The sequence below is a fragment of the Phacochoerus africanus genome, chromosome 10 (assembly GCF_016906955.1).
Source record: "Phacochoerus africanus isolate WHEZ1 chromosome 10, ROS_Pafr_v1, whole genome shotgun sequence".
Lineage (NCBI taxonomy): Eukaryota > Metazoa > Chordata > Mammalia > Artiodactyla > Suidae > Phacochoerus > Phacochoerus africanus.
In genome coordinates this window covers 63,044,641-63,059,349 of record NC_062553.1, presented here as the reverse complement: position 1 = coordinate 63,059,349, position 14,709 = coordinate 63,044,641, and the positions used below count along the sequence as shown (strand labels likewise).

The following is a 14,709-nucleotide window of genomic DNA, read 5'->3' as shown; positions in this document are numbered from 1 at the left end:
CATATAAATATATATACATGTATAGCATTTAGGGATAGCTTAAACTCTGCATTATAGTTTCTTCACTGATAAAACATATTCACAAATACCCAAACCTGTCTTGTAAGTATTCACATGATAGAGAATAAAAGAACGATTCTTTCAAAAAGTTTTGATTTAGTGGAGGTATTTTAATGCCTAATTACTTTTCTTTTATACTATGTAAACTGTTAAGCCCACGTCTACAGAAAATTGTTCACTAACTCTTACTGTCATAATTAACATAAATCAACACCCTTTCCCAGCAAAGTAATTGCTTCCTGAATTGATGTTTTAGAATTGATAATTCTTTCTACCAACTGTGGGTAGTGGTGCAACAGAATTTTCTGTAGTCTGTGTATTGCACTTCTTTCATTGTAATCCATTATAATAAACTATATCAGTTTAATTCTAAATCTTTTCAAGGTGATCAAGATATTCTCAATATTTAGACTCATTATGAAGATAGGAATTTATCATTTTTTTCACTATACAATATGACTAACTTTTGTTTCAATAAAGAATACTTTTGTCATCTCTTATTCTTAAAACAAATGCTACACATTTTCTTATTTAATTCAACATTTTAAAAATTACTTTTATCATAGTCTAACAATAGAGGCTATTCTTAGATTATAAGGCCTTTTTTTTTCATTGCTGCATTGTGACTCATGGATAGTTAAGGATATACCAGGGATCAAGAGAAACTTTTCAAAGCAAACAAAGCCTTCAAATGACCAGCTTAGTAAACCAATTAATTAACTGGTGGAATATCCCTCTTCTTCTAGACCTAATTGTTATTGCCATTATTTGCATTAAATGAAACATCAATTAGGAATTTTCCTGGGATTAGAGTTACATTTAGTAAATATGCAAGCCTAAGCAAGATAGATTGAGGTTTTAGAAAAGTCCATTCACAGTATGATTGGTTGGTGTCTTAGTTAAAGGCATAAAGTAAATTTTTCAAGGTCTCTGCCTATGTGTCATACTTGTGGAGAGGGAGGGATAAAGAAGCCAGAGATCATCTTAAGACCCTCAAGACTTTCTCCTGTGAGATGCGGCATGGTACCACTTTGCAGAAAATCTATATACAGAGAGAGGAAGTCATGAGGGAAGTTTAGGTAATGTTGATGCCAATAGGATGGTCAGAGCACCAGAAGAAAACTTTTAGGTTGAAGTTTAAAGGAATCAACAAATTACAATTCAAGAGGATAAGTAATAATATATTATAGACTATCCCAATGCCATGTAGCCAGCCATGATCTTGCCTATGAGTATTTAATTCACAAAACATTGTTTCAGAAAAGTCTTTTTAAAGTGGTGTTACCATATTTCTAAGGAGCAAATAATTCAAACTCAGTTTGAAAAATTCAAATTAACATTAAAACCCACAGAGAAATTTTAAGCATTACATGAAACTGTTATTTCTTCCCATGTCTTGAAATTTTGGCTCATAAAGAACAGTTTAAGTACTGTTTTTTTCTGGTATACAAATTCAATTTTTCTCTTCTTGCAAAACAGGAAACCATATATTATTCATCTTTTTATAAGAAAATATTCAAAACCCACATTTCTTTCTCTCTTTTTCTCATACTCTCTCTTCCTTATTACATTTTTGCTTATAGATGAAATGTTTGGTTGCCTGGGTTTGCCTTCTCTTAAACATAGAGAAAAAGAATGTGTATATATATATATATATATATATATATATATGACTGGGTCACTTTACTGTACAGCAGAAATCGACACATTATAAATCAACTATACTTTAATTAAAAAATGAAAAATAGGAGTTCCCATTGTGTGGATAAGGATCCGGCATTGAAGTGAGCTGTGCTTTAGGTTGCCAACGTGGCCCGGTTCTGGTGTTGCTGTGGCTGTGGTATAGGCCAGCAGCAGCAGCTCCAGTTCAACCCCTAGCCTGGGAACTTCCATATGCTGCAGGTGAGGCCTAAAATAAAATAAAAAGAAAGATAAATAAATAAATAAATAAAATGGTTAATCTCACATTTTAAAAAAATAGAAAAAAAGAGTTCTCACTATGGTGCATTGGGTTAAGGATCTGGTGTTGTCACAGCTATGGCATAAGTTGTAGCTGTGGCTCAGGTTAAGTCCTTGGCCCAGAAACTTACATATGCCACAGATGTGGCCATAACAACAAAAAAAAAAAATCAGGAGAAATAAAGGTTTACCCTGAAATGGGTGGAGTATAAAAGTTTTATGAACTAAGAGGAACCTTTCAAATCATTTTTAATCATGTAAAAATCCCAAGCTTGATAGTGTTACAAGTTTTCCCCCATAATCTAATTTTAATAATTTTTAATTTGGTTAAATTAAATGAGATACTTACATCTTAGGTTAAAAAATATATATATATATATGGCAATGGAAAATAAGAGAAATCAAGTCTAAAAGAAATTACATGATGTCAGAAGAAAAGTAAAACTAAGGTTTTAAGAGATCTGATTTTCATGCTTGTCTTTTTAACTTTTAAACTTCTCAGGGTTTCATTCAGCAATCAAGACTCTCTACTTAGAATCCTAAATTAATGGGAAAAATCACCCTGGAAATTTGCGTCCCTTACTTCCTGTTAGAAAGTCATAAAAGTATACCTTATTGATTTGCCTGACTGCCTGCTTTCCCCATTTAGAGCTGCCATCCTGATACTGTAATTGAGATGTGGGTCCTGTATGTGTTCCAGCAGTCAAACAGAATTTAAACTAGAAGCCTTCCGGACAGCCAATTAGTAGTCAGTCTACAAGCTCTTATGGGCAGAGAAATGGGAAAAGAGACTGCATGCTGTCAAACAGATTCACTTAAAAATGCTACATCTCTTTCCAGATCTTTTCAGAAAAGCAGCCGTATCCCTAGGTACATTTGAAGTATGTGAGGATTTTTTTTTTTTTTAATTTCTTTTCATCTTTAGGGAGGCAAAATTCCAATCAGATGGACTGCCCCAGAAGCTATAGCTTTCCGAAAGTTCACCTCTGCCAGCGATGTCTGGAGCTATGGAATCGTGATGTGGGAGGTTGTGTCTTATGGAGAGAGACCCTACTGGGAGATGACCAATCAAGATGTAAGTATGGAACTGCTCCCCCCTCAAGTGTGAAATGAATCACTTTCCTCTCTAAGTCAGGACACTATGTATAGACACACATTTTCAGATATATACATATGACAATGATGGTTGCCTAAAAAAATGAAATACTCTTTGCTTACCTTCTGATCTATTTTGTTGTTGTTAAAAGATCCTTTATGAAGAAGCTCAAAAATGAGTTAGTATAAAGGAAAGAAAGTTACCGTTCTATAAAAGCTTAATCCCTTGCCAGGCAGTTCTAGCCTCACTGTAGCGATGTTTCACTCATTTTATGTCAGTATCATTTTCAAAAATGAAGAAAGAGCCATCAAAGAATGAATACTGACAGGCAAATTTCTATGACATGCATTTGATAAAGGGAGATAATACTGAAAACCAAAAGGATGAATGATATTGATTGAATAGTGGATGCTCTGAGAAGATAAAAAGAAGTAATCTTTACATTAAAATATGTAGGAAGAGTTGTATTGTCTATTTAATTGGGGGAAAAAAAACAGGTTTTGTTTCCCACATGAAGAAATAATTCAGGCTTAGAATGCTAGAATCCAGGAATTAAAAGAACCATGAAAGAGTCTTCTATTCAAGTTCCGAATGATGCCTGGGCTCTTTGTCTTTGCCTTTGTAATTTTCCATTGTTACTATTTAATAGAGCCCTTCTATTTAGGATCACACTAAAATTTGTGGGGTTTTTTCAGATAAAAAATTATAAAGACTAAGATTTATTGAGCCCTGTCCAATTGAATACACTATTTTAAGTGATTTACCAACCAATAACCTCATTGCTTCTTTAATATAATTTTATTGAACAGTCTTAGTACCATGCTGGCTTAATACATTTTTTTCTCTTCAATTATTTCTTTTATCCATGCTCTATGAAATCTCCTTCACGTATGCCTTCAGGGGTTATGGGACGGGTACGGCTACTCTCCAGCTGCATTTTGTTGTATCAACAGTACAATGCCATTTAGACTTACTTTCAGATATAAAAATCCAATTCAGTCTAAATCAGAGTCAATCCTATATCCATTTCAAAGTGTTTTCCACAGCTGCAGGAATAGCCCGACCCTAAGTAGCACGACTGGGATGGAAGGATTGTCAGACTTTGGCTTTCCTCTCTGCAGGGTCCCTAGAGAGGAGGACACTTTTCCAGCTGACAGCTCAGAGTTCCTCTCGCCTGCTCCCTGCCCACAGTCTCTGTGTACCTTACACATGTCTGCATCACCCAAGAAAAGTGCATTCTTGCCAGATGTCCCACCAGCACTCCCTCTTTTAGATACTATTGCAGGCTGCCCCAGCCAGCCTGCCTTCTTCAAATTTCCCCAGCTGAACAGCCAGGGTCTCAGTCTGGTTTTCCGAAGGAGTATTTCACAGCATTCTTCTCAGAGAGAAATAGAACTCCTGCTTCAGAGCAAGCATATGGAAAAGCAGTGAATCTGCCCTTGAGTCATCTCGAATCGCTCTAATTGGTGTTCTCTGAGCCCTACTCACTCGACTTAGCTAAGGGATCCTGACTTCTATTTGTCTAAATTTGAGAGAATATAATCTCCATTGTCTTCCATTGTATGATTTTAGGGGCCGGACCATGGCCGAAGTACTGAATTCCTGTTTACAACCCATTAGAGAGAGATTATTATTCCAGTTTTGCAGTTAACAAACTGAGCCTTAAGAAATTAAATGACTTTCTTAAGACCAGAAAAATAATAAAAGTTATACCATAAATTTCAACCTAATTCTCCAAAATTTTATACCTAACCACCACCCTGTCTCCACTGAATCAAGGTCTACATTCTCCCTTCCAACCAGTGATCCTATATGAGCCTTCTAATTGAGTAAAAAATATTCAATTCAATATATAATGATTACTCTGGATTGATCTAGTCTAGACGAAGACCAGGCCTGTTTGCTACTTGCTACTCTCCAGATAAAGGCCAGATGCTACCCTGAGATATATAATTTGGCTCCTAACTTCTCTCGAGGCTCATTTCAATGCCATTTTTCTTTTAATTTTTGCGAAAGCATTTTGTTCTGTCATGCCAGCAAGCCTGCTCCCTTCACTCAAAGAAAACATTTATCCCTCATTTACTTAGTGTTGTAACTCCTCACACTTGAGATATTTTGAATTCTGATTCTCTCACTCACAATGATTAGTCCTTCCCAATTATGTGTATAATGTGTGTGGCATTATTATCACATCATTGACAATCATGTCCCGTGTAGCTTTATCTGTCACAAATAAAATTATAGATCCAAGTAGAACATGATGCTAGGTGCACGCTCTTAAGTGTGTCTGCTGATCAGGAGTGAGCTTGCTCATGCTCCTGGGGATTGGCTGGTCTAAGCTGGTATCTCTTGGCTCTGCTCCACACAGCCCTCATGTTCTTCCAGAGACCAGCAGGCTAGACTAGATATGAGCTCTTCTGCCCCACGGCCAAATGTTGAGGATAAATCCAGTTGCATTTCAGTCTCAACATTCCATTGTCCAATTCTGTAATCAGAGGATCAATCCAATCACAGTGCTCCCTGTGAATAAACAACATCAAGTTATGGAAAAGGACATAGATCAAGGAGGTGCGAAGGACTGGGAACGATTTTTTTTTTCTTGCTTTCAGCCGTTTGAGAGTCTTGATACTCTTCCGATAATTTTATTTTAGACCGTTTAGAAAAATACAAGGAAGTACAGATATAATATTTTTAGGACATTATGAAAATAAAAACTAATAGTTTGGCTTTGGCTGGGTTTTCCAAGAATCTAAATGAGGTTTTCAGAAAATGTTCATACAATCAAAGAACTTTCTAAAATGTCTGCCTTTAATAGAGTGTCCAGTAATGCAGGCTTTGCATTTTCTCTTCAAGTTCTCTATCATTAGTGGCATTTAGTTTCAAGATATGGCATTAAGTGTGACATGCCTCACTTTCTTTTAAAGTTTGTATCCAAGTTGGTTCAATAGATACAAACTTTTTATTAAAGTGTGTGTTAAAGTTTGTACCCAATAAACATGACAGATCTACTGTATTTAAAAATCATCATCACTGAATATCTCCTTCGAAAAAATATTCTGAGAAAACAAACTGGAAGCACTGATTTGGCAGTTTTGAATGATGTATCCCATCTTCTCGATGTTCCAGACACTGTCTGATTCTAAAAAGGCTTTGCCACCATGAAAATGTTACATTACCAAGACATGCAGAATAATCTAAATCTCTCAGAGGAGACCTTCCACTGCATCAGTGGGACAGAATGCTACAGTAGGTTTCTTTTGATTTAGGATTACCTCTGTCATCACAGAGAAAAGCCATAACAACACATAATAAAAATAAACTAAAATGGCTAAGATGATTTTAGGTAAATATCAGACCATGAACTCTGATTCAAGCTTGGGGAAGCTAAGATAATATCCTGTCGCCAGCAGAAGCTTCTTTATTGATAGCAGACATTTTAAATGTCAACATTTTTCAGAACTTAAAAGACAAGAAGAGATGTCATTATGTTGTATTTTTATATTTAGTGACAATGTCTTTGTCTTGTATTTATTTGAAAATGTATGAATAAGTAGTACATACTAAACACATAAATTAAAAAGTGGTTTAAATACTAATTTAAGTAATCTGGTATTTTTAGGCAGTCAGTTTTCTAGTACCATTTCTTTTGGCCTAGATCTGACTTTTAAGGCAGCAAAAATATTTGACTCCAAAAGTACATCAACCCACTTTATACTGGGTGTCCCTCTTCCTTTTTCTAGTCTCTGTTTCAATTTCTGATAAGATAGAATGGTGTGTGTGTGTGTGTGTGTGTGTGTGTGTGTATACACATATATATACATACGTATATATACTGTATTGCTGGAATTTTTTTTTTTGTCTTTTTAGGGCCACACCAGTGGCATATGGAGGTTCCCAGGATAGGGGTCAAATCTGAGCTGTAGTTTCCAGCTACACCACAGCTACAGTAATGCGGCATATGATCCGCATCTTTGACCTACACCACAGATCATGGCAACTCCGGATCCTTAACCCACTGAGAAAGGTCAGGGATCGAACCTTTAACCTCATGGATGCTAGTCAGATTAGTTTCCCCTAAGCCACAACGGGAACTCCATACTGCTGGAATTTTTAATGTTAAAACAAAGAGAATATGTTACGGTATGCAATATGTTGTTAACTGAAGTATGAGGAATTAATTCTTATCCAAATACTATAAATTACTAAGATTTGACAGTGAGCAAATTATTATTCGTTTCAGTATAATAATGGTTAAAATGAGTCAGTTGGGAGTTCCCACATGGCTCAAAAGGTTAAAGATCCAGCATTGTCACTGCCGTGGCTTGCGTCACTGCTGTGGCACAGGTTCAGTCCCTAGTGAAGGAATCTCTACATGCCAAGGGCACAGCCAAAATAAACAAATGAATGAATGAGTTAATTAAAATAAAATGAGTTGATGAACAAACAATTATCGGTCTTCTAAGGATAACGCTGCCCTTGGATACAAGTAATAGACATAACCTCCCCTTTGTAAAAAGTGATAAATACCAATGCTGCTGTCTAATATTCTTAGACCTTGCTATTTAAATACAGAAAGCAAAAATCTTATGTTGTTAGCCACTCATCTTCAATTCTATAACTCTTGGTCAGTTTCAGTGATTATAAAAGGAAGTGGACTGGAACAGATTTCTAATTTCTCTTTAATCTCTGAATTCTGTTGATCTATGATTGATGTACTGAGACAAAGACATACTCAATTCATGTTTAGTAACTATTGGAAACAAGAAAGAAATCATAGGGGAAAAACTGGTCTATCTGGAACTATTTCTGTGGTATTTGAGATAATTTCTGAGAATGTTATTAAATTCTGGTCACTTTGGGGAGTTTCATATCTCCTAGTAGCTAAAGGACTCATGTGTGAAATTTCAAGTAAATACCAAACAACACAGGCACTCACACTCTACATACAGCCTGATTCATCAAAACACACAGCTGATGCTCCGAGTTTCCCTGCAACCTTCCTGCCACTTACTTACCCAGCCTGCATTTTCACATCTCCTCTGATGAAGAAGGGACAGTCTTCCAGAGTAGCTCATTTTAATTTTGGATATTTTTTTTATGGTACAAGAAATCTGATCCCATGGGGTAATGTCTGTATCTATCCCTAAGTATTTTCCTGGGAGGTCATTCTTATGTCAATAGTGTGTGACTCGGCACCGGGATGGAAAGGTCACAGATTTGCACTCCAGAGAGACTCGAACTTGAATCTTTCCATTGCTACTTGTTCTTTGTGTGCATGTGGGCAATATTTAACCTTCTAGAACCTCGTATATTTCACCAGTAAAATGTGTATAAAATTCGTATTTTGCAGATATGTGTTAGAATGGGGATAATATACACACAATTTGCATTTAGTACCTATGATATAATGCCTGGCTGGTCTAGATCCTCCAAGAAGACCATGACATAAGGGAATTACATGTACACGAGTATTGTTAAAGGGAGATGCTTGTGAAGAAAAACTTGAAGGGATGAGAGGAAGCTGGGAGAGACGTCAGACCATGATACAAATTTGACCCCAGGTGGAGTAGTGATGGAAGGAAGGATGATTGAATGGAGGCACGTGAGACTGAAGTGCACTTGTAAAAGAGGTTGGATGAGGCCACCAAGGAGTCCTCAAGCCAGCAAGTGTCAAAGGAATGTGCATCTCTTACCACTGCCGTGTTCAATAGTTGACTGGAAGTAACCTATGAAAATCTACCATTTCTGTGATGATAGATGTTAGAGACTTCAAGGTTAAGGACTACTGGTCAATTGCCACCCCTACAAGTGAAGATATGAGAGGCAAATTTTCATGGTTGCCCAGCTCCATCCCTTTTGCAGCATAGAGCAACTTTTTCACACAGGTTCAGGAAGCATCTCTTCCATGGTTCTGTAGGTTTTTCTTTCTGAAGGGAAACTCAGAAGAAGACAGTTATGGACTGAACTGTAACCTCTGTAGCTTCAGCCAATCTCGGGACCTCACCTGCTTCTTAGCCTCTCCCTCTTTCACTGTCCATTCTGACTTCCCCTTCAGTGACAACCTGGAAGATCATGATGGCTTAACTAGTAGGATAAATCAGTCCTTCATTATTGGGGGTAAGCAGTTTCAGGCCACATTGCTATACAGCAGTATTAAAAGAGCCCTAATATATTCTGGGTGCCACACATATTTCTTCCCACCCCAACTGTGTGAAATCAGCTTAGATGCCTCCCACTGTTCAGTGTTAATTGCCTTGGCCTTCTCCTTTGCTTGTAGTTGGGCACAGGTAGTCCGAAGTGCCCTCGGGACAGTGATAATCATTTGTTGCCTGGGAACAAAGCACAATAGAGAAATTTTCTTATTTAATATAGCAACTGCATCTTGAATATTGACACCTGCTCCTATTAGAGTATTGCCTCCTAGGTGGTGATTTAGCTGTGCCTTTAGAAAGTCTTCCAGCATTCTGTGAGGCTAGTTGCTACTGGATGATGGACTATGTGCAGTGGTTGCTAGAACCAGCTCGTATCAGCTAGTGAATTTCAGAACATTTCTACCTTAATGAGGTTACGTTGGTAGCTTGCAGTTGATATGGCAGTTTTTAAATCCATAAATGAGAAAATGTTGTAAATATCTTTCCCCCTAAAGAGCCAATTGTTAAATATTTACTCAATGATACTCTCATTCTAGTTGGTGATATACCAGGTAGGATTCCACGTTTGTGGGTCAAGCATTCCAACCTTGTAATGCTGGCCAAGGCTTTGTGCCAGCAAAAGCAATACCCAGAATAGGTATATCTACCTGAAAGATGAACCCACTGGCCATTACCTGACGAAAAGGGCCAACAGCGTCACCACCAAGTGAATAGTGGCATATTAGGTGCTCTGAGTTGGGTTTTAAGCATTGGAAGGAGAGATAGCATTCTTTATATTGTGTTCAGATTGTTGATTTACATATCAGTGCCAAGAAAGGGCATAGCTTATGGTAATATTTCAGATACAGAGATCTGAAATGGTGCCAGATTGATTGTAAAACTTCTGATTGTCTTGTTATTTTCTCTTTTTTACTTTGTTCATCTCAACCACCTAGATTTATAGTAATAACAGAGTCAATTAGAGTACGATTCATTTAGTCATACATTCTAAACTCTATGGAAAAATGAGCAGCCTAAATTAGACTTTGGTAGATTTCCAGCATTTCACAACCAATAGTGTTAGAATACTAACACTATTCATTTCTTTCCCAATCTATGAAAGATGCAGTAGGTAAAAATGAAAAAAAAAAGTCACTTCAAAATGTCTAAATATAAAATCTAAAGTTATAACTCTAAATCTATTTTAAATAAAAATTCCAAAGATGAATTTGGAATTAAATCCAACGACTTAAGTACTAGGCCAAGTTCTAAGTTAACTTAGAGATAGTATTATATTTATATATAGAAATTTAGCTGAAAATAAAGGTGTTAAGTATTATATATGGTAAATACCTTCTCAGATCAAATAACTTATTAATTCCTTTAAAACTAAGGAATTGGCTTAATTTATTAATTTCATGGTCATTTAGAAAGATGAGCTTTATTGACATTAAAGACAATAATTTTTTAAAAAGTATTAAAAAAAGAAATAGAACTAATTGGCATTAGATTTGGGGAAAAACACATGAATATATAAGGTTTTAAGCAAATAAGAATGTTTTCACTGCATGGGGAAACATTTCATGACTATAAACTATATTAAGACATTTAATGTTGGCACATATGTGTTGTTAAAGAGAACAACTATTGTCCCTATCAATAGGGAAGAATCTTAGAGTTCTTATTGTGGCCTAGCAGGTTAGGAACCTAACTAGTATCATGAGGATGCAGGTTTGATCCCTGGCCTTGCTGGGTTAAGGATCTGGCATCGCCACAAGCTGTGGCATAGGTCACAGATGTGGCTCAGGTCTGGCGTGGCTGTGGCTGTGGCATAGGCCTGCAACTGCAGCTCTGATTTGACCCCTAGTCTGGGAACTTCCATATGTCCTAGATGCAGCCCTAAAAGAAAAAAGAAAGAAAGAAAATAAAAACAAAAATGGAGGGTCTTATAACAAATAAATAGATCAATGAACTTCCTTTAATATACAAGTGCAAATGGTACTTTGTATTTTTACTATTCATGGATTTGATCACCAGTGATAATAACTAATTTCTCAAAATTGATTTGGCATTTTTTCTTTTGTAAATTTTTGATTTAGTATCCATTGCTTATTTATTTGTTGTCTGATCAGTTTACTTCTCAATTTTCATGAGATTTTAATATATTAGATATGTTAACCATAATGTGTAGTTTTTGCAATATGAAAATATTAGAAATACTAGGCTTGCCTTTTAACTTTTTGCATTGTTTTTGAGTTCATCAAGGTTGTAGATGACTCTCAGGTATCTTGCTCATAGTTATTCGATGACTTACCTATTTGTAGAGTCCTTGAGTACTTTTCATTTCTCTACTTAACTATCTGTGCTTCTCAGGAACCTGTATTTCATGCTCTTCCTGGGAGGTATAAACTATACCCAACTTCAAGCTGCTCCCAAGCGCTGACCACCTTCACGTTTATATTATCAGCCCAAACATCTCCTGTCCTCTAGCCAGATTCTTGCAAACTGCTGGTTCCCTACTCACCTCATATAAAACAAGTCCCCAGTTATACATGTCAACATTTCCTACCCCCATAAACGTGCTTACCTAAAATTAACAGCAAAAGCCATCCACAATGAAAGGCTTGAACTGGTTTTATCTCAGATACTTTCTCTGCCCTTCCCTCTACCCGTAGGTTATAAACGTCTCTAACCTGTCATGTTTCTTCTCTTCATCTGTCACAGCTTTTGTTCAGATCCCATTTCCTTTATCATTGAAAGACTGGTTTGTCCCCAATCGTTCAAAATTATCTTTGTAAAATTTCTTTTCTAATCATCGTAGATTTTTTTCTGTTTGTCAGATCAGATCTAAACTGTTTGTCAAAAAATATAATTAAGTTTAATTGTTAAGAAAATATTCAAATAGGATTTTGAGAAATAGGCTCATTGTTGTTGGTTTTCAGTATTGCTTAATAATTTTATAATTGAATAAAACCATTATTATTACATTCAGTAGCATAAACAGATCTCTTCTGGAGGCAGACATTTTGATGGCAGCAGCAGCATTACGTCTTTTGATAATACAGCCTCACAATTAGACTGATATTTCTATGTGTGGTTACATTTAAAATCAATGATGTTTGTAATGTCTCTGCCATTAAACAGTCATTCCAAATTTCTGACAGAAATCAGTAGATGATAATAAACAGCCAGGCTCTGATGTTATTAAATGATACATGAGATAGCTATGTTAATTTAGCCTTTGACTTATCCATCATTTACCATCCAAAATCTCTTTTGAAGTAAAATTGCAGTTTTATTACTTTAAAAAATGTGATTCTACACATAATTTTTCATTAAAAAGGCATTAGCTTTTCAGAGAAATCACTAGAAAAATTAATCTCTATTTGATTCCAGAATGCAGGGCTAAATAAAACATGAACTGTTTACTTTTATATCAATTAATTTTACAAATCAACCTTCATCAGGATTTTAGGTAAAAATGATTACCATTTATTTCCTTTAGAATATGTGAGGAAAATCTGTCTTTTTTATATTGTGTGAGAGCATATTATTTCTTTATTTTACAGCAAATGGAATAATTGAGGAGGTTAAGAGAGAGGATGCTGGTTGTCATTGCAAGAGTAAGAACGAGGACAGATGAGAGTTGAACGGTGGGAAATTTCTCAAGCTGTTCTCTATTAAGATTGTGTTGGGCAACCGATTCTGTTTCACTTCATGCAGGTGATTAAAGCCGTGGAGGAAGGCTACCGTCTGCCAAGCCCTATGGACTGCCCTGCTGCTCTCTACCAGTTAATGCTGGATTGCTGGCAGAAAGACCGGAATAGCAGGCCGAAGTTTGATGAAATCGTCAACATGTTGGACAAGCTGATCCGTAACCCAAGTAGTTTAAAGACACTGGTTAACGCATCGAGCAGGTACGAGGCCAGACCTGAGGGATTTTTCTGAACATTGCAAATTCAGATTAATGCCAAAGATATCAAATTAATGAAACTATTTTCGTATACATGTTAGCCTATGAATTTATTTTACACTAAATATTTGAATATAGTTCTTGCATATTATTCTTTTATAATGAATGAAAGAGGAGTGATGAAATTATGCATAAAAACACCTAAAATTAATCTAATAGTTTAACCCACCAGTTTCAGGTGTCAACTATAACCAAATTCAGGGAGCTTTAAAAACAAATCCTCAAATATGTGTACTTTTAGGTGCTTTGGATCCACATAGGTTTGGAACAAAGAAAATAAGATTATAAGATCATGGGAGAAAACCAATAAGCACTGATAGAATTATAAACCAGAGATATGTAACATCAAATGCTCTTTGGTTTCCTGATTTCACCACCTGTCATAGTTTATGAACCCTGACATCTTCTTTAAGGGCCCTTTCCTCTTATCCAGTTGAACCCAGATACTTGGATAATCATTCACTGTGTAGTTTGAACAAGACTTAAAACTGATAGATGAGTAATGAAAAAATTTGTGGGAGCAAATAAGCATTTTTCAAACTTTCCTGAATGCATATGAATGCATTTAAATTATGTTACATTATATAAAGCATCCTTACCTCTTTTATCTGAACAGTTACAAAATCATCCTCTCAAAAAATAAATCAGTTTGACGCTACACTAGAAAATTTACCGGATTGTTATTTTCACCATATTTAAGGCAGTTGTCTGTCTTTACAGGAAAAGGTATCATGCTGATAACTGAATTGGCTGCCCATAGTATGAACTCAATGAGAAACAATTTGTTGATAAAGTCACATAAGTTCTATGACTCTAGTGTACCATTTGTTTACTAGGCAAAAGTCATTTATGAGCACAAATGGGGAATGAATCTTCAAACTCTGTTCAGGCATCATTAACTTTCTGTGGTAGCAACTGGAGATTGCATCTCAGAGATCATTCCTTATGTTGTTCCTGAAATAACTGCTTTTAAATTGTTTATTGTCATGTAAAACATTGTGTTTCTCTCATTTACTTGTTTGAATTACGTGAAGTTGTCACAAATGGACATAAGGAAAGGAAATCATAAGATATTTTTATGTTCTAAATTGTATTAATTTATATCCACATCATCTTTATAGCTTGAGAGCAGTTTAAAAATATCCGAAGAATATTATTTCCTTCTATGCATTACATAGAATTCAGTTTGCTAGGTTTCATATTAACAGATTTAGCTTAAGACTATACAGTCAGCTCCCTGTATCTGTGGACGTGGAGGACTGACTCTTCTGGGTCGTTTTACTAAGGGACTTGAGCATCCGTGGTTTTGGTGTCCAGCAAGCTGGAGGGTGCGGTCCTAGAAACAGTTCCCTCCAGAAGCAGGAAGGAGGATTGTACCATTCTCTACCCCATCTTTATTCATCGTCTACAAATACTGGTTCTAGAAGGTTCTTGATTCATTGTCTCTTTCTCTCTATCCCTAGCTGTGTCACAAAACTCGGTGATTTTAG

The 14,709-nt window shown here is 36.0% G+C and overlaps 1 protein-coding gene across 1 annotated transcript in view; it reads left to right on the top strand.

Moving 5' to 3' along the window:
• Positions 1-14,709, top strand: part of EPHA5 (EPH receptor A5) — a 326,237-nt gene that overhangs the window by 297,295 nt on the left and 14,233 nt on the right. The window contains exons 14-15 of the mRNA XM_047799235.1: positions 2,945-3,094; positions 12,970-13,163. Of these exons, the coding sequence (XP_047655191.1) occupies positions 2,945-3,094; positions 12,970-13,163 (344 nt within the window). The remainder of the gene's footprint in view (positions 1-2,944; positions 3,095-12,969; positions 13,164-14,709) is intronic.